The following is a 19,052-nucleotide window of genomic DNA, read 5'->3' on the forward strand; positions in this document are numbered from 1 at the left end:
CTTATGCTAAGGATCAAGATGAGATGACCAAGGATCCAGACAGCCCCTAAACTGACTATAGCACCCCTATAAGAGACAGAAAAAGAGACGACAGGGGGATTAGAGAAAAGGAGAGGGGAAAGTGATACATCTATAAGCCAAGTGACACTAAGAATTCCCATAACCACCGGAAGACAGGAGCTGAGGGCGTGGGATAATTTCCCCCTCTAAGTTTGCTGCTGACACCTAGATTACTGACTTCTGGGCTCTAGAACTATGGGAAATAAATTTCTATTGTTATAAGCCACTCAGTGAGATTAGTTAAGAAAGAAAGAAAGAAAGAAAGAAAGAAAGAAAGAAAGAAAGAAAGAAAGAAAGAAAGTTAAGAAAGCAAGCTCTTTCACATCTGTCTCTGAAGAAGACATGGTGACAAGACAGGCATCTATGAAATCTATAAATTAGAAAGCAGGCCACCATGGGCTCCAATGTACCAGCACCTGGATAGTGGACTTCCCAGCCTCCAAAATGGAGAGCAATACATTTTCTGTGGTCTATAAACCAGGCTATAGCACTTTGTTACAGCAATTCAAGTGGACACATACCTACCTGTCAGAGCTTATCTGCCACGTCCTGTTCCTTCCAGCGTTAATAAATGCATACATATGAAGGCGAACTACTTAAATTGTGGCAAGTTTGTTAGGGCGTGTAAAAGCATCACACAAACATGGGATGCAGGGAGGATTTATCTTATGGGATTTGGGGTTGTTTTTGCACTTTTCTGAGTCCATTTTTTATCTACCTAAGAAATGATAGAGAAGAAAAGTTTTTTAGCATTTAAATTTTTATTCCTGACAAATAACAAATACACATATTTATGGGGTATGACATGATGTTATTGTATATAACATTGGGGAATAATTAAATCAGGCTAATTGGTATACTCACTACCTCACATACTTATCATTTTTTTGCAGTAAGTGTTTAAAAATCTATTTGAGCAATTTTGAGATATATTTTTTTTATTCCCCATATATATTTATTCATACACGTTTGCAGTATATAGTAAACGTAAATCCATCCTAGAGAGTTGGTATATACATATAACACCTCGCAATTCTTTATCTTCTCCCCCTCCTCTCTCCAGATACGCATTTTAAAACAATTTGTAATACATGAAAGTTGTACATATTTATGAGGTATAATGTGATATTTAAATCCCTGAATACAGTGTCTGAACTGATCAAATAAGTGTACCTTTTTAGGATCTTTAAAACAAAAGGGCTCTTGGTCCAGGCAAGGGAGGAGCCCCAGGGGGGCAATCAAGGGCTCCCCAACAAGGCCCCCACTTCTCTCCCAGCTTCAGGTTAAACCTGAGGTCCTGGTACCTCCTTAAGTGGCTGCAGAAAGGAGTGCAGATCCCTCAGTGGAGAACACAACTGGCCAGTGCTCGAGGCCAAGGTCAGCTCTCCAGGTAGCAGTGGGCCAGGGACACCGGGGTCAACAAGTGCTCGGTGCAGACCCTGCCAGGGCCCACCCACCACGGTCCAGCTGCACCAGGCCCACAAGGTCCTTTAGAGTAAAATCGAGGACTGTGATGACACTGAGGCCAGTTGGGGCTGTTTGTTCATGCAGGTTTTCACGGTTGTAGTGGACTAGTAACTGGTGGTCAACTTAAACACCAGCTGAACTGAATCAGTGCGGTGCTGAGTGTAGAATGCTCACCTGAGAACTGTTGTCAGTATAAAAAGGAGACCTGGAGAGAAAGAGTAGCATTGTGGGATCTCCTAAGTGGTGTTGTTGTGGGGGTTGTTGGTTCTCCTGGAGGCGCTGGTCGTGCTGGCTCCCCTAATATGAACTTGGCTGTTATCATCGAAGAAGCTCATGACCTTGTTGCTGAGAATAGCTGCGGTTCACTTTGGGGGATCTTTGGTCCTTATTTTGAGCATTGCTTCTGGGCTCCAGAGGGGAAGATGTTACGCTGTTCAATCTCCAGGAGAAGCTTGTCACTCTGGATCTAACCGAGGTCTGGATTTTCCTCAGGACTTAATTTTCTTTACTTCTTGTATTTGACCCTGACTACCAAAAATAATACTATAAATTATGTGTCCTGTATCATCTCGTTCTCCTTACAACCCCTGACTACAACAACTGTCTACTTGCTGTGGGTCACACACTGAGGAGTAGCAGTGAACTCTCGAGTAGGTTCCCATTTTCTTGTGCTTACAGTGAGTGGAGGAAAGCAGGAAAAAGATAAGTGCACAGAGTGCTGTGAAGGCCACCAGAGGACAACAGGGCTCCCTGCCCCGGTGGTATCCGAGTGAGTTGCTAATGGTGAGGACAGCTACACTGGCTCTGGAAAATGGCTCCCACCAAGAGCACTGGTGACCCAGGTGGAAGCCAGTGTGAAGCCTTCAGAGCATCCAGAAGCAACAGGGACAAGAGGGAGGGCAAGAGGGACAGGGGAGACAGGCGAGTTCAGGGGAGAAATGCAGATCACGACAGGTCCTGGCCACCAGGAAAGGTTTGACTTTTATCCCATTACTAGGGAAGGTAGGTCATTTGAAGGTTTTAAGCAGGGAATGTTTAGTATAATGTACACCTTAAATCACTCTGATTGCCATGGTGGCAAGTGTAGGGGCAAGGAGGTCAGTGAAAAGGCCATTTGACACTTGTACAGGTAAGAGACAGCAGTGGCTTGGGATGGCAGGTGCTCTGTTCCAGGTCGCAGTGGGGGACACACAGGTCCTGTCATCAGAGGGGAGCTGTCCATTGTCCATTATTCTGTGTAACAGATGTCTGTGTTCCTAAGGGTATAGAATAAGATGCTCTATCAGAGGAATCCAAACTACAGTGGTTTAACCAAAGTGGAAGTGTCCAGGCTACCTCTGGGCATGAGCTCGAATTCTAAGTAACAAGAAAAACCCCATTCAATATGTAGTTACACATATGAATAAGTTTGGCCCCACATTTCCTTGGGAAGCAAGTACACCCATATCTTTTATTTCTCTTTATATACATACGTTTTTATGCCATGAGTCTCCACTGGATAGTCACATCTTTGTATCAGGATCAAAAAATTAAAACTATTACCCAGATTTGGAAAAAACATGCTTTCTTATATTCCAACACAAGAATAATTTTTTCCCTCAAGCCCCAAGCTGAGCAGGATAATAAAGCTCACACAGAGGCCAATGAAATCCATGGCTCAACCAAAGGACCATGAGCCAATTCTGATCTTGATTCATTTCTTCCTGACCTGAAGCTACACAGGCTCTTGATCACACAGAATCCAGTTGGGAAAGAAAGGGGAGAAAGGAAATCTCTCTGGAAGACTGAGCAATTACTCAGAAATGGCTATTTCAATGTGAAAAGAAATAGTTAAACCAGAATGAGCTGTAGCTCATGTGCAAAATAAGCACCTTCACTCGCAGGCCAATTCCCCAGCTCAGGTGGAATAAGGTTTTCATGAACTCTTCCCCAGATGAAAAACAAATGGAAAAACAAATATGAAAAACAAATGGAAGCCCCTCCACGTGTAACTTAGAACCATCGTGCTCATCAGAGTCTAGCTCTCTTAAGTTGGGTTTCCTCACTTTAAAGTTTCACCTCATCATTGTCAGTGACCAGTGTTAACTTAATATTGAAAGCAGCTCTAATGTTAGCCCAAAAAAGTCCATGTTTGCTTTTCTCTGTCGGCCATTCCAGGTAAGTCCGCTGTGCCATGAGAGCCCTCAGCTTGTGATAATTCCTAGGAATGTTGTTCTCTGGAATGGGTTTCAGCAAGATTAGGATTAAGTTGTCAGACCCTCCATGGAAGAGCTTGTGGTGGGCAAAGTAGAGTTCGTAATGGCACCACTCGCTCTGGATAAAGTTAGGAGACAGAACAAAGATGGACTTGTAACTCTTCTCAATGCAAGTGATGATATTTTCCACAATGCTCTTGCCAGGAATAAAGTTCCTCTCATGGAGGCAGATCTGTAAATTTTCTTTTTCAAGGTTTGGTAGTAATTCATTCTTCACCCAGGCAGAATCGTGTCCACTGTATGAAATAAAAGCATGAAACTGAAGATTTCTCTGGAGCTCCTCTAAGGGGACGTTCCTGGCCCTGCGCCGCGTCTGGGTCCACTGACACATCATCCTGACATACCAGGGCAGATCGAAATAGCAGCACAGGAAGGTCACGCTAGCAGCCAACACCAGCACAGTGGTCACAATCGTAATGATAAGCAGAGTTTTATTGCAGGATAGTGGAGACACGTGGAAGTCCTTCAGCAGGATTCCCTTATGACTTTCTGGATAGTGACACTTGTAAGAATCAGGCCAGTCCCATACCACTTCTCTTGACACTTGGTCCATATTTTTGATGAATTCTCTTAACTCACATGTGCACTGGAATGGGTTGTTGCCTGCTTTCACTGACCTCATCTCCTGGCAGCTTTGGAAGAAATCAGTTGTTGGATGGGAAATAGAATTATGGTCAATGATCAGTGCAGAAAGGCTGCGGAAGGTGCCACATCCGGGAAGGTCGGCTAAAGAATTGAAAGCAACATTGAGTTCTTGCAAAGACTCCAGAGCGGTGACATCCTTAGGGATGTTCGTTATTCTATTGTTGTGAAGATCAAGTACCTTGACTTTGGGAGGTAAGCATCTGAATACAGAATCAGTAAGTGTATTTGAAGACAAATTTAACACCACTATACTCTTAATCCAAGTGCAGTCTTCTCTGTGTGCATCAGATCCTAGTGAATTCCAGCTAACGTCCAGTATTTCTAAGGATGTCATATTTTTAGTCATAAGGCTTACTTTGAAAAGGTTTTTTAAACTGTTCTTTTGCAAGATAAGTGTCTGTAGCTTCACTAAAGTGGAACAGGAGTCAAAAACACTATCTGTGAACACATTTTGGCTAAAGTTCAAAAACGTAAATGTGCTGGGTGCATTAGGACACAGCATGTGAACCAGAGGTGAGTCTGATATGGTTAGCATCATAATATTCATCTCCGAGAACACTCTGTATAATACTGTCTGTGAAAAAAGAAAAACTCGCTTTGTAATATGTTCTAGTTTCAAGGATTTCAAGGTTGTATTAGGATAAATAAACTGTACATCTTCAACCTTTTCATCTATTGTTAAATGGTAAATGTTGAGATATTCCACAGGTCTGGGCCAAAGGTATTTAAAAATCCTAACCAAGCAAGTCCAAGGGGTTTCCATATGATTGAGAGTAAGATTCAATAATGTTGGACCTCTAGTGAGTCCTAATAAAAACTCAACAAAAACTTGACAATTCCCATCATTCAGTTTAATATTACTGAGTTGTAAGCACCCTAAAGTATTAATTGATATGTTTGCCTGGACAGAGAAGAAACTATTTGGGTGAAAAACCAAGTGAAGTGTTTCTGTAGTCAGAATTTGAAGATTCTCTCTTACATTTTCCTCCACATAACTATCTCCCAAAACCAGAAGAAGGTAATTTAGGTTCAAGTGAGCAATTGGTAGCAGATCTAATTGTTGAAACTTCACAGCACTGAGTCCTAGGAAACTGAGTTGTGTCAGGTTGCCAAATTCCATGCAGATGGGCAGCACATCAAAATCATTGAATGAGAGGTCTAAATGTTTCAAACTCACCACAGGGTAGCAGGACATCTTTTGCAGCTGATTATGAGATAAATCCAAATGCTCCAAATCTTGATTGAATTTGAAAACACGCAAATCAAGTCTCTGGATTCTATTATAGGAAAGTTTCAGAATGTTGAGCCCTGACAAAAAGCTGATGTCAGAGATCTGAAGTTCAGATATGTGGTTTTGAGATATATCTAAGCTTTTGGTTGTTGGTGGCAGGTTTTTTGGAACATGAGTAAGGTTATTTTTTGACATGCACACTTGAAATTCACTTTCTTCACAGATCTGAGTTATGGTTCCAACTATTAAAGCCATGAGGCAAACTAAAAGAAAGATTCTGAAAACAGGTTCTCTGTCTTGGGTCATGATGCAGTGGTGGTTCTGAAGGGTAGCTGCTCTTCAGAACTCTCTGGTTTGAGGCCAAGATCTAGAAATATAATATAAATCAAGATGAACAAGGATTGTCTGATTACTTGCAAACCCTTACATAATTTTCAATGACTTCCTTAGTTAGCACCACAGTGATTTCTGTCCCCGTAACTTTATATTTCCCCTGTTATGCAGCTTGCTAATGTCAGAGGGGATAACACAAACATTTTAGCAAAGAATTGTGGCGATGTATTTTGACCTGTTCAGTGGCTCTAAGGGGTTTACTTGGGGGCTACCCTTTGTTCCAAACACAGCTCAACTTTCTCAGGGTCAGAGCAGCCTCTTGGGCAGTACTCATTGAAAACAGTAAAAGGAAAATATACTAGCTTCAGCCAACCAGGGCAAGAGGTAATGGATGGGCAGGCAGCAGGCATACTGAGAAGCTGGGGAAGGAGGAGGCTGGAGAAAGAAATGCCCAGGAGATAAAAGGCTTGGAAAAGCTCCACGTGTACTAAGGAAGTTAGGACTCCACACAGGCCGAGGACACGTGCTCACAGAACACCTGAGAAAATACTCAACTTTCACCTCCGGCTGAATGTTTAGGCTTTGAGGAAGCAGAAAGTAAAGACTAAGTCAGAGTCCTGGACAGCCCTGACCAGTGTGCGAGAAGCGAATCAACACAGAGCCACAGTGTGAAGGTGGTTCTGAGTTTTGGCTTTTGTTTTTAGTGTTTTGTTTTCTTTGGGTTTTGCTCCAGGGGTTTAAGAAAACCTCAGATAACCTGATCAGCATAGAGGTAACAGAACAGAATTCGACATCCTCAGATGACACATAACCTTGATATAAATACTGTAGAGGGCTGCAGATGTAGTTCGGGGGTGGGGCACTTGCCGAGGGTGTGCACAAGGCCTGAGGTTTAATCCCCAACCTCAGAGCCACGAGAACAAATGAATCAATACACAAAAATTGCTTAGAAAGATCACTAAACAAACAACCTACAACAGGCAGCAACTACAACTCCTGGGGAGGTGGACAGAAACCGATTTCTATAGTTACATGTGGTATCTAAAAAGTCATCTCTAAACCCCGAATCACCTACATTTTCTATGTTGTTTTCTAGAAGTCTTATAATTTTGCATATTGCTAAGTGCAAGGGGCCAGTCTAAAGAAGCTACATATTGTGTGATTCCAGCTACATGACATTTTGGAAAAGGTAAAACTAAAGATATAATGAAAAGGTCAGGGATGGCCAAGGGCTCAGGGGGAGAGAGGGAGTAAGAGAAAAAAAATGAACAGATGAAGTACAGGGAATTAGGATGGAGAAACCACTGTGTATAATAACTGTACTGGATATGCCACATTGTCTATTAGTCAAAAGCACAGCCGGGAGCAGTACAAAGACTTACTCTAATGTAAAGCATTACATCACCCATGCTAGTTCACCAATAGCAACAAATACTAATGCAGATATTATAATAAGACAAGCAATTACAACACACTGCTAGAGAAAGGGTTATGGGAACTCTCCGTACTACTTGTTCAATTTTTCTGTAAACCTGAGATTGCTCTTAAAAATGAAGTCCATTAATTTTAAAATTAATTAATAGACATGTTTCCAGAAAGAGCACAGAGGTTGAACCCACTAGGCAAAAACTTTAGATCAACTGCTTGAAAAGTTAACTATATAACCATGGCCCGTTTTAATTGTACTTTAAAAACGGTTTATTCTCTTTTAAAGGGGAAATGTTTTTAGCCGCATACCCAAATATTAGGCCAGACAGTTTGATTGTTTGAACTTTTTTTTTCCCAGTACTCAGCATTAACCCTAGATCCTCAGCATTGATCTTTTCTAAAATTTTGAGACAGAGTCTTACTAAATCACTAAATTACCCAGGCTGGGCTTGAACTTGTGATCCTCCTGCCTCAACTTCCTATATTCCTGGGAAAGGCCATTATAAGAAGGCAGTCCTAGAAACCATGAGACACACTCAGGAATCTATCCCAGTGTCCAATTTGACACCTATTTCAGTGGCTGCTGCAATGGTAACCTCTCATGGGAAAGGGCTCACAAACACATTTCTCTGATTCTCCTTGGACTCATCTGACCTCGGGCTAATTTTCTGGCTGTGGTCTAAAAATCTGATACAAGTACAATAGCAGCTGTGTTCATCCAGGAAACATTATGTTTTATAAAAATGACCCTTGAATGGTAGATACACTCGACCTGAATTACAAACCCCAGGTAGGAATCCTGAGGTGCCAACCATGCTCTGTTTGGGGCTTGTGGCTCTGAATGTTCACATCTGAGAAGACCTGGTGAGCCCTGCAGATGATGCCAGCAGATCCTTCCCTCAGCTTGGCCACACCAATAGGAGAGGAAAAGGATTGGGGAAAGGTGAGGCCTGCTCAGAAGGCTCAGCTCCCTGTGGGTTGATGGCTATAGTTCTGTGAAATATGACAGGAAACACATACTTCTGTGAGGATAAATTAGGATCAGAATAAGGCCAAATTCATGTCACAAGGCAGAACCACCAACCCCCATCACCTCCAGCAACCAAACCTGACCAAACAAGCTACACTTGGCTCAGTAGACATGACATCATTACATCATTGTTCATGGAGCTATTGCAGGAGACAGAATTAACACAGGCCAAACGGGCTTACTAAAGCCTGGCTGAGGGGGGCTACCCGCCACACAGGGTCATGGAACTCATGTCTGTAACTGGGACAAAGGGAAGGGATGGCAGCTGTACAAGGACCCAGGCTCTCAGAAACTCAGGTATGTATTTAAGAGTCTGTGTCACCCACTTCTGAAATTCACAGAAAAGTATCTATGAGTCCACCCAAGGGACAAAGGCTGGCAAGGCACTGTGCCATTCTGTAAAGCTAGCCAAGGCTCCAGTAAAAATATTACATAACTTTGTCAAAGTTAAATTATTGGTTAAACTCCTATATATCTTTATGGCTTATCCTTATGAACTAGGTTTCCAAGATGCCTCTTCCCCCATTATAGAAGAGCTATTGCATTTTCATGATCACACACTAATGATGTGTAGCTCCACTGTGAGATCACACTGTGTAGCTCCACAGTGGCAACTGACCTCCTTCGTGCCTTAATCACTGCCCAGTGTCTCCACCTTCCGGCACCATCCCAGGTTTCATCATGGCAATGGTGGAGGCATTTAGAGCATAGCAATGAAACACACATTCTGCCCTCTTTAATTCAAGGAATTAATTTTTAGTCACCAGATCTCGTTTACTGACACAATTCCCATAGCAATAGGCTCCACGTGAGGCCCAAAGCCACAAATTCAAGGAAGCATGACTTAGCACATGATAACCTGAAAACATCAAGTTGCTACAGTTACACTGACAAAATAGGAGAAGACAGAAAACAGTATTAAGAAGCATGTGGAAGGGCTCAAATATGTCAAGCTAAAGCAGCTGAACATGAGTGACACAATTGTCTTTGCAGGGCCCAGAATACCTCCCCTCAAAAAATGAGACGCAAGGGAATACTTAGCACAAGTAAGAATTGCTACTAAGCTCCAATAAATATTGATATGAATTTAGAACTAACATTGCCAGTGCTAATGAGGAAAGTGGCAGATGGCAGTGGAGGAGGAAAGGAGTGCACTGCAGAGCAGCTGCCATTCTTGCCTATTTGAGAGGAAGCCATCAATTCAAGACACTGTTAGGAAAACATGAGTTAAATATTTATATTATAAAATTAAGAGAAAAATTATTGGAAAATAAAAATAATAAATTGATTGGGAAGATAAGCAAATGCACAGGATGAAGAAATTTCAACCAACCTAGCTGTGTCCTGGAGGGAAAGGGCACAGTGTGTCGTTGGGATGTTTCTGGGATTGTAAAGATGGCTCTGATTGGGAATTCTATGATGATAATGTATCACCGTGTCAAAGGAAAGAATAGATGGGCGTTTCCATAGATGCTAAAAGTTACTTCATAAAATTTGGCACTCATCATTAATCAAACATACAACTTTCACCAACCAGATACGTTGAAAACTTGGATAAAGAATATCTCATATCTCTTCACTCAGTAAATTACTCAGGGCACTCAAGCCAGTTCTAAGGAGGTCCACTAGTATTTAATGTAGTTCTTTATAGAAATTAACACTATTATGAGGGGGAAGGAGGAATGACAAGGATAAATATTGAAATGAAAAAATAAATTACTGCTTTTAGATTATATGATCTCAGCATAGAAAATCCAAGAGAAGCAATTGAAAAACTGTTGGCACAAAGTAGACAGTACAATAGAGTGGCCAGTACAGAAGAAATCACATTTTGAAAAAGAAATCAAATTGTCCAAAAAGCAGGTTGGCAAGTAAATTATTATATTTCTATATAGTTAAATATTATTATGCAACCTTTAGAGATAATGAGGGGCTGTGGGTATAAGCCTCATATAGGATGCTTGAGTCCTGAGTTCCATCCCCAGTGGGAGAGAGAGAGAGAGAGAGACAGAGAGAGAGAGAGAGAAAAAAAAAATAACACTACAGGTTCTAGTTGGCCTAGCTATTCTCCTTCTTGGTATCTTCCCAAAAGAATTAAAAGTACCATATCACAGCAATATATGTGCATACCATGTTTATAGTAGCACAATTTGTAATAGCTACATCTTGGAAATACCTCAAAGACCCATCAACCAATGAATGGATAAAGAAGATAATGGAGGATGTATATACATATATATATATATATATATATATATATATATATATATATATATATAATGGAGTATTACTCAGCCATAAAGGATAAGTTTGAGACATTTCTAGGTAAATGGATATACCTTGAGATCATACTCTTAAGTGAAATAAATTGAACAAGCATTTGTAACACCACACTATTTCACTGGTGTAAGAAACCAAAAATGTAAATAAGGACCAGAATGTATACTAGATATTATCAAACAGAAAAAAATGCTCAAATGAGGACAAGATACTGGATGGGGGGGTGAATAAGAAAAGAAGGAAAACTGGAAGCTAAACTTCTATGAATAGAGAGAAGGATTGAAGGGAGGATAGGGGAACGGGGAAAAGAATTCAGATACATTATGTACAGGAACAAACTCCATACAATGAATGTGATCACTCTGTATAGATAAAATGTACCAATAAAATAATTAAATAATTAAAGAAAAATGCATGACTTTTCTTTCACCCACCAACCTGGAAAAACTCAAACTATAATACCCAGTGTTATTAGGTGGGAACTCAAACAAGAATTCTCATTTACTCTTTAGGCAGAAATAAAAAATTAGTAAAACATTTCTAAGCCAGGCTCAGCGGGCCATACCTGTAATTACAGCTCTCTGGAAGGCTGAGGCAGGGGGATCAAAAATTCCAGTCCCCCTGGGCAGTTTAGAGAAACCTTATCTCAAAATTAAAAAATTAAAAAATAAAAGGGTCTTTATTTTAAAAAATAGCTTAGTTTTAGAATGCTCCTGGGATTGATCCCAAATATCACAAAAAATTCTAAAACGGTAATTTCATAATTATAATTCATATACATTTCTTTAAAATATACCTTCTTCTATTTTAGAGATACAATTGCTAGGAATTTGCTAAAGGAATAATCAAAGAGAGACACAAAAACATGACTATGCGGATTCTCAGGATATGACAGACTGAAGCAGTTAGAATGCTTAGTGTAGAAAATGGTTGTTTCAATTACGGTACATGGAGTCTCAAATTCTGCACTTTGAAAAAAATCTACAATATGAGATTATGTGAATAAAAGAGTACAGAACAACATATGTAGCGGAGTTTCAATTTTGTAAAATGTGATTAAAATCTGACATATACAAAGCCTTACCGAGGAAAAGACTGAAGAAATATCCTAAACACTAATATCTCTGCAACAGATACATTTAATTTTCTTTCTTATAGTTTAAAGTATTAATAAATGCATGAATTTTGAACACCTTTTATAACCTCCAAATGTTATTTTAAGACAATATAAGAATTGGTAGTATACCGTTGTAATCCCAGCACTCAAGAGGCTGAGGCAGAAGGATCCCCACAAATTCGAGGCCAGTCTGGGCTACATCATGAGTTCAACTACATACGGAGACCCTACCTCAAAAAATAATAATAATCACAATAATTATCTTTATATTTAAAGAAACACATTTGCATTATTTGTGCTATTGATCCATATATAATGAGAGGAAGTCTTTCACACTCTGGTAGATAACTGCCGTGGATGAGGTCTCACGTTCCAGGTTGCCCCACACAGTTGTGTCTGTGTTCAGGAAACTGAAATTTAGCCCCCAGGTGGGAAAGCTAACACCCTACTACAAAAATCCTATCACTCCTCAGGTGGTGGCGCAAGCCATTAATCCCAGCACTTAGGAGGCTGAGGCAGGAGGATCGTCGCAGGTCCAGACCAGCCTGAGCTAAAATGAGAGCTCAAGGCCAGCCTGAACTGCATAGTGAGACCCTGCCTCAAAAACAAAAAAAAATCTATCACTCCTCTTGGGGAGCTCATGCCTTTGAGCAGTTTCTAGGGGAACATTTAATGAACTTTCCAGAATTGTAGTATTTTTTAAAATGGAGTAAAAGAGAAAATGAAAGTGGAAAATTCAAGAGTTCACCATTTTTTAGAAGACAAAAAAAGATATAAAATATGTTAAACACGCCAAAGGGGGGGGGGGGGGAAGGACTGTTTATAGAGAACTCTTCTATCCTTGTTGCAGTCCAGGAAGGTTATTAGATTTGTAATCACAAGGAGAAGTTACTGGAATTCGAGTGAGTTAACTCCAATTGATCACTCCCAGTGCAACCCAAGGTGAGAAGACAGACAGACATGTACACAGTTATGAGGAGACAAGGGGTCCTGAATCCAGACAAGAAGGTGGGTCCCCAGAAGGAAGGCCACGCCTGGAGCTCAACCCAGGTTTCATTGATTCTCCCTGAGGGGAGTGGGCTGGAGATGAGTGACAGTGAGGGTGGCAGGAATAGGTGACTGCCCTGACTGCCGTGAGCTGTGTGAGCTAGGCAGAGATTCTGAGATCAACTCTGCAAAACACAGAGGGCAAAAGTGTAGGGAGAGAAATCTACATAACAAACTGAGGTGGTGTCTGATTATTTGGGGTCAGTGCTTCAGTTCTGACGTACAATCCTTTTCGCCTGGGAAATCACAGCCTCTTTCCAGAGGTTCAGTTCCAGCTGACGGGGTGGAGCACAGCTCTCCATCCCACCCAGCCAACCACGTATTTGGGGAGTCACTGAGCGGGGTAACACTGACCTCTTGCTTTGCTTCAGAGATTACACATCAGCTCCTCAGCAGCCCAATATCCACTGCTGACAGCCAGCTGAAGGGACAAAGGAAATGGCCCAGCCAGCTCTGTGCACATCAACACACGGAGACAGGACAAGTTTATCTAAAATGGTGATCGTGGCTCTTCTTTTCAAGGAGTCATCTGGGTGGTTCCCCACAGTTTACATAAACTTATTTCAAGAAGAAAAACAAAAACAATCAAGGAGGCAACCTATAAGAAATAAAACTGTAAGAAAGGAAAGACCAGGAGGAAACCCAAGTGAGTAAATGTGGGAAAGACTTCCTACCCAACTCAAGGGACAAGAGGAACAGTGTTTTGTGTGTCAAGCTTGGGGTCAGAGGCTTGGAGGAAGTAAGTGCCAGCACTGTGCTGAATTCCCTTAGGAAGAACTAGGACTGCTCCACTTAATAAATGTTTCTCCAGAGTCCACTTTGAGGGAAGTCACCCTAGATGCTAGGTCCTGGGGGGAGGAACAGGAGCAGGAGTAACACAAACTAACTCACACTGATCTTAAAAGGAGGAACACGACCCGTAACAGATACAGACCACTGAGTAGCACTAGCTCTATACACCAGGGCAGATAAACGCACAGAGTCTACCATAAAGATACATAACCTGTGACAGGACTGACACCAGCGAGGAAAACTATGTTTACATTACGTAACATAAAGAACTAGAGATGAAAAGAGAGATCGAAGAGCGACAGATGAGATTGCTTTCTCCCTTAGCCATCACTGGAAGCACTAGTTGTTGGTAGAATTCAAAGGACATTTACATTTTTTAAACAACACAAAATCATTTTGCAAAAATGTTAAAGAACACTTACCTATTTCCTACATAACCCTTAGCATTCTATTGCTTATTTGAGACATTCATGCCATAATTTGATACAACCATAAAAGCGCCTACTTACCTACTTCTATTTTTCAGAAGAGAAAGTAACCTCTAAATGCACGGAAAAGTACGTGCTTGAAAAACCAGGTCCTGAAATTTACGTAAAGCAACGCCTTAGAAGTGGTTTGGTACCACCTATTGGCCCTTACTGGAATTACACCTACATGTAAACTTTCCCCAAGATTACAGGGCAAGTTTAAATTCACATCAGCAGGCAATTTCTAAAAAGTTCAGTGTAAAGAAAATTATTTTTCTAAGATAAATTTTATCTCTTAAGTTTTCAGGATGAATATTAAATTGTCAGCGGAATGGGATATTATGGCACTGCCCTGTTCTTTATTGTCCCCATATTTAACCTTTCCAGAATAATTATATCTACCAGAAGAAGCAATTTTTTGTGCAAAAATTTTTTCATTAGATAATTTAAGACAAAATAACCTTAAACCCACAATTTTTTCTCAAAAAATCAACTTTCAAGGAAAGACATACATATTTAGCCATACCTAAGAGGATTATATCCTGATTCCCCACATTCCAGCCCACTTTTGGAATTCTTAAATGTTTTAATTTTTAATCCTGGAATAGCAAATAACACTGAGACCCTGCAGGACTAACTTAAAAATAAATTTTCTAGAGCCATTTAGAAAAATTGTAGAACAATATCAATAAGGTTTAAAACAAAAAGAAGGTGAATGGCTGGCCAGATACTCACAGCCTAGGTCCCCTGCTCCCTTCTTGATTGTCTGGATTTTGTAAAGAACTGGACAGAGGAGCTAAGTGACTATTCTGTAATTAATCTATAGGCTGCTATTATCTTTACCAAAAAAGTTAAGACCATGCAGCTTGGCCAATGACAAAGTTAGACATGTGATCAAAATCATTTCTGCTTTCAGGAGGAAGCAGCCCTTTCAAGAGCTTACTGTTCCTCTTTACTCACCAAATACAACAGGAAGTCCTCACAGCCCACTGGCCTCAGCAAGGAGTGAAGGTTGCACAGGAGGCACCAAGGAAGCAACTGGTATGAGGGGGTCCTGGGGAATCAGATTTAAGAAATGGCAGCAGGGAGGGGGCGTGCTGTGGCCTTAGGGGACTCCCAGGCAACACTGGACAAAAGTCTTTAGCAAATACGCCTAGAAACACACACACATCTCCACCCACTTGGTCCATCACATGTCACAGTACGGTAGTACATGAAACTTCTGGCCTTTGGGAACAAACACGTGGTTCTTGTTGAGACTGTCATAGCTCAGACTCACATATGTAAACATCATATGGTCTCGCTTGAGACGCATGACTGGGTCCAAGCTTCAAGAGACAGCGGCAATCCTGCCAGTCTCCCCTCTCCCTCTGGGTTATCCCATATTCACCCCTCCAAACACTCAACACCTCGTTCCCTCCTCCATACGTCGCCGGTGATGCTTCATTTTTTCAAAGGAAAATAGATATCAGCAGAAGAGCATTTCTGCACCCTTCCCCAAAGCTTTCACAGCCTACCTGTATCTGGGCTGCCTGCGTTATCCTTTGTCTTTCTGAATGAATTCTTCATGTCAAGTCAGTCCCTGCCTGCTGAGCTCTGGATTGCCTTCCCACTTGTCTGCTCAAGGAAATCACTCTTGCAATTATTCTCTCACTACTGCACCAACATTTTTCTCCTCAAATGTAGTATTTCCAATCAACATACAAACTGCAACTCTTTTGTGTACCAGGAATTGAACTCGGGTCCTTGTGCTTGCCAGGCAGGCACTATGCTGCTGAGCTACATCTACATCTCCAGCCCCTGCTGCACATTTTCTCATCATTTTTAATCCTCTCTTTAAACCTACCAGCACTTCTTTACTCCTCTTTATACCCCAACTCCTTGAAATAAATGTTTGACTATCTCTAGTTATTCTCTTCCCGGCCTTTCTCATTCCAGGCCAAGTAATTAGTGATGTCTTTCTCTTTTGTCCAAAGCCCACATCCAACCCATGAACAAATTTAGTTGAATTTTTATTTGACATATGTCCATAAGCAAAACACTTCTTGTATCATACTTATACATGAAATATAATCAGACTCACATATGTAAACATCATATGGTCTCCCTAGTGTGAGAAGCTGAAAAAAAATCTATATATAAAAGGTAGTTAATTATACTACTAATTTCTCTTAGTTCATTGAAAAGACAGATTTGTGCTAATATTGTTTGGACAATTAAATGCAGGTATCTTTTACTCTGAGTAACTAACTAAAAGGTAACAATATGCAATGTATTAATCATTGTTATCCTCTATCATGTTTTGAAATTTTATTTTTTCCTCTTTAAAATGAAAGAAAATAAAATACTTCTCATGCCTCCACCATGCCTGTGATGGTTCAAAGTCATTGTCATCTCACGTGAATAACTACAACGGTCTCCTAAACTGGGATCCCTGCCTCTATAGTTCTCACCCATCTGATCCTCTTCATCCCATCCTAACTAGACTCCGACACCAGAATCCATGCAACTCCTACCCGACAGCAGTAGGGATTCCTTTCTCACTCAAAGGACAAACCCAGATCTCTATTAGGGTTTGCAGGACACTGCCTGATCAGCTCCCCCTCAGACTTCATGACCTCTCTGGCCTTATCTCCTACTCTGTTCCCTCTGACTGTCCCCACACATTCTCCTTTGCTCTGACCTCCCATGTCACATTGAAATTTACCAGAGTCTTCGTTACTGTCTTGCTACTGGTACAAAATGCCTGACACTCACAAGTTAAAGGAAGAAAGGTTCATTTTAGCTCAGAGCTGAGCTCAGTCCATAGTCAGCTGGCTCCAAGGGAAGGCAGTATGAAAGAGGAGCATGGCAGAGAAGAAACCGTCCGTGGCAGAGCAGACAGGAGAGGGAGAGCCTGCCTACTGTCTTTCCCTTTATGTTCCATCCAGGCTTCAAGGCTGTTGGTGAATGCCACCCACACCCAGAGCGAGGCTTCTTTTTTCAGTAAATCCATTCAGCCACACCCCAAAACTATGCTAATCCAGTTAAGAGACTAATCCAGATATCACACACTCTTAATCCATATTCACAGACCCTAGATCCAGCCGTCTCTGAAAAGCCCATCAATGAATGCATGAGGCTTTGGGGGGACATCTAGGCAAAACCTATAACAGCCAGCAAGGACTCCCCTGGCCATAGTTGCCCCCACCCATCATTCTCTAGATGCTATAGATTTTTTTTCCTTCTTTATTGCACAACCTGCTACATTATCAAGTCAGTGTCTATCCATCTTTCTAAAAAATGTATTGTTAGATATTGGGACTTTGCTCCCTTTTGAATTGCCAGTGCCTGTAGCAGTACTTAATACATAAATACCTGATTTTAAATGTTGTTGAAACACACCAACAGGCACCTGGGCAATGTCTAGTAAAGATGGCCCAGCTATTCCATTTCTAGACACTCCTAGGGAGGCAAGAAATTGTATATAAAAATGGTCACTGCAACCTTACCCGAAATTGAATGAACCATGGAACATATTAAATGTTCATCTGTTAAGAAATGGACACATTTTATAAACACCTATAAAAACATTGAAATGAATGTTTTTCGTTTCATGTATGAGCACAAATGATTCTTAAAAATATAGTTATCTACAAGTATACGGAATGTCATAAAATTTAAAATTTCAAAATGATTCTGTTTATAGATCAGGGTATATGGATGAGAAGAATATACAACCATCCCAGGAAAATGGATAACTCCAGGTAAGACAAAGAACAGAAGGGACAGGATTTCAAACCTATCTGCAAAAATTTTTCTCTTTTAAAAAGAGGTTCTAAAATAAATACATAAAAAATTAAAATTTGCTAAATCTAAGCATCATCATCATACTCTACTTTTTTATACAAACAACTATTTGTCATAGTATCTTCTACTTATATATATATAATATACTTTAAAATATATAGCTTAATATGTATTTTAAACTTTTCAATATGTTTTAAGTACCCCCAAATGTTCTAAATAAACTTTTTAAAATTTAAATTACAAAAAAATGTCAGTGTCTGAAATAAAACTGCTAGGCTTGGAAGCAGCTACATATGTGTAAAAGAGAAGCCCCTGTAGTGGGCAAAAGGCCACCCTGTTGCTAGGATGGCTGGGCTGGCATTCTTTACTACAGAAGTGGGATGTGGGTCAGAGAACAAGCAGGGGACCCGCCAGCTATCAGCCGGGCTGGCAAGGCAGAGTAGCGCCCTCTACAGGCAGGGCTGAACTCACAGGCATGGTAGTTTATATAGTGCTCCAAAATATACACCTGTTAAGCCTAAAACACAATCTGATAGCATTCATGGCTCCGGAATTAGAAGGAAAGGTGCAAGGTAATACTCTCTACTCCACTTTAGCTTTGGAAAAACCCAGGTAGGTTCTGGCCCAATTAAAAAAGGTTGATATCAATTTAAAGCAATTGCCACCCACAGCCACATTAAGATAACTTCCCACTTTTTCACCTAAGCAGGAATGACTGAATAAACTGTGATACAAACATATTACGAAATATAATGCAAGTCTTAAAAGAATGCATTTGATTCATATGTCTTGACCAAGAAGGCTGATTATGATTTTTATAAAAAGCAACCAAATGTGTGTGTACCTACATGTTTATATAGTAGGAGCTACACACTTTCAGATGGTTCCTGTATCAGTCGGTGCTCATGAGAGAAACAGTCTTGATGCAAGATGATACAAATTTGTAGGATTTTACGTGATTGGCTTACAGTGGGCCGCCTGCGGAGCCGGGTGTAGAGGGCCAAAGGGCCGCCAGTGCGCAGGAGACCCAAAGAGTCCAGTAGAGGCTGCCGCTGCTCAGTGTGGAGTCCCCTGCGAGTCCGAAGGTCCGCGCTGGAAGCCAGGAGACCAC

At 40.9% G+C, this 19,052-nt stretch overlaps 2 protein-coding genes across 6 annotated transcripts in view; both read right to left on the bottom strand.

Annotated features, from left to right (window-relative positions):
• Nucleotides 1–19,052, bottom strand: part of Tlr1 (toll like receptor 1) — a 52,016-nt gene that overhangs the window by 30,991 nt on the left and 1,973 nt on the right. The window lies entirely within an intron of this gene.
• Nucleotides 803–14,988, bottom strand: Tlr6 (toll like receptor 6). Of its 3 annotated transcripts, XR_010044675.1 has the most exons (3): nucleotides 14,195–14,680; nucleotides 3,000–6,025; nucleotides 803–2,783 (listed from the first exon to the last, which is right to left on the bottom strand). XR_010044675.1 is itself a non-coding variant. In XM_063240518.1 (2 exons), exon 2 carries the CDS (start codon nucleotides 5,962–5,964, stop codon nucleotides 3,574–3,576), a length of 2,391 nt encoding a protein of 796 aa, XP_063096588.1. In that variant the 5' UTR covers nucleotides 5,965–6,025; nucleotides 14,888–14,988; the 3' UTR covers nucleotides 803–3,573. The 3 variants fall into 3 exon arrangements, 2 of the variants coding, with proteins under 2 accessions (XP_063096588.1, XP_013009808.1); XM_063240518.1 differs by lacking the exon at nucleotides 14,195–14,680 and adding an exon at nucleotides 14,888–14,988 and having other exon boundaries at nucleotides 803–6,025; XM_013154354.3 differs by having other exon boundaries at nucleotides 803–6,025.

This window comes from Cavia porcellus, unplaced genomic scaffold, assembly GCF_034190915.1.
Source record: "Cavia porcellus strain 051 isolate PalLab524CR breed Dunkin Hartley unplaced genomic scaffold, mCavPor4.1 scaffold_30, whole genome shotgun sequence".
NCBI classification, from domain to species: Eukaryota; Metazoa; Chordata; class Mammalia; order Rodentia; family Caviidae; genus Cavia; species Cavia porcellus.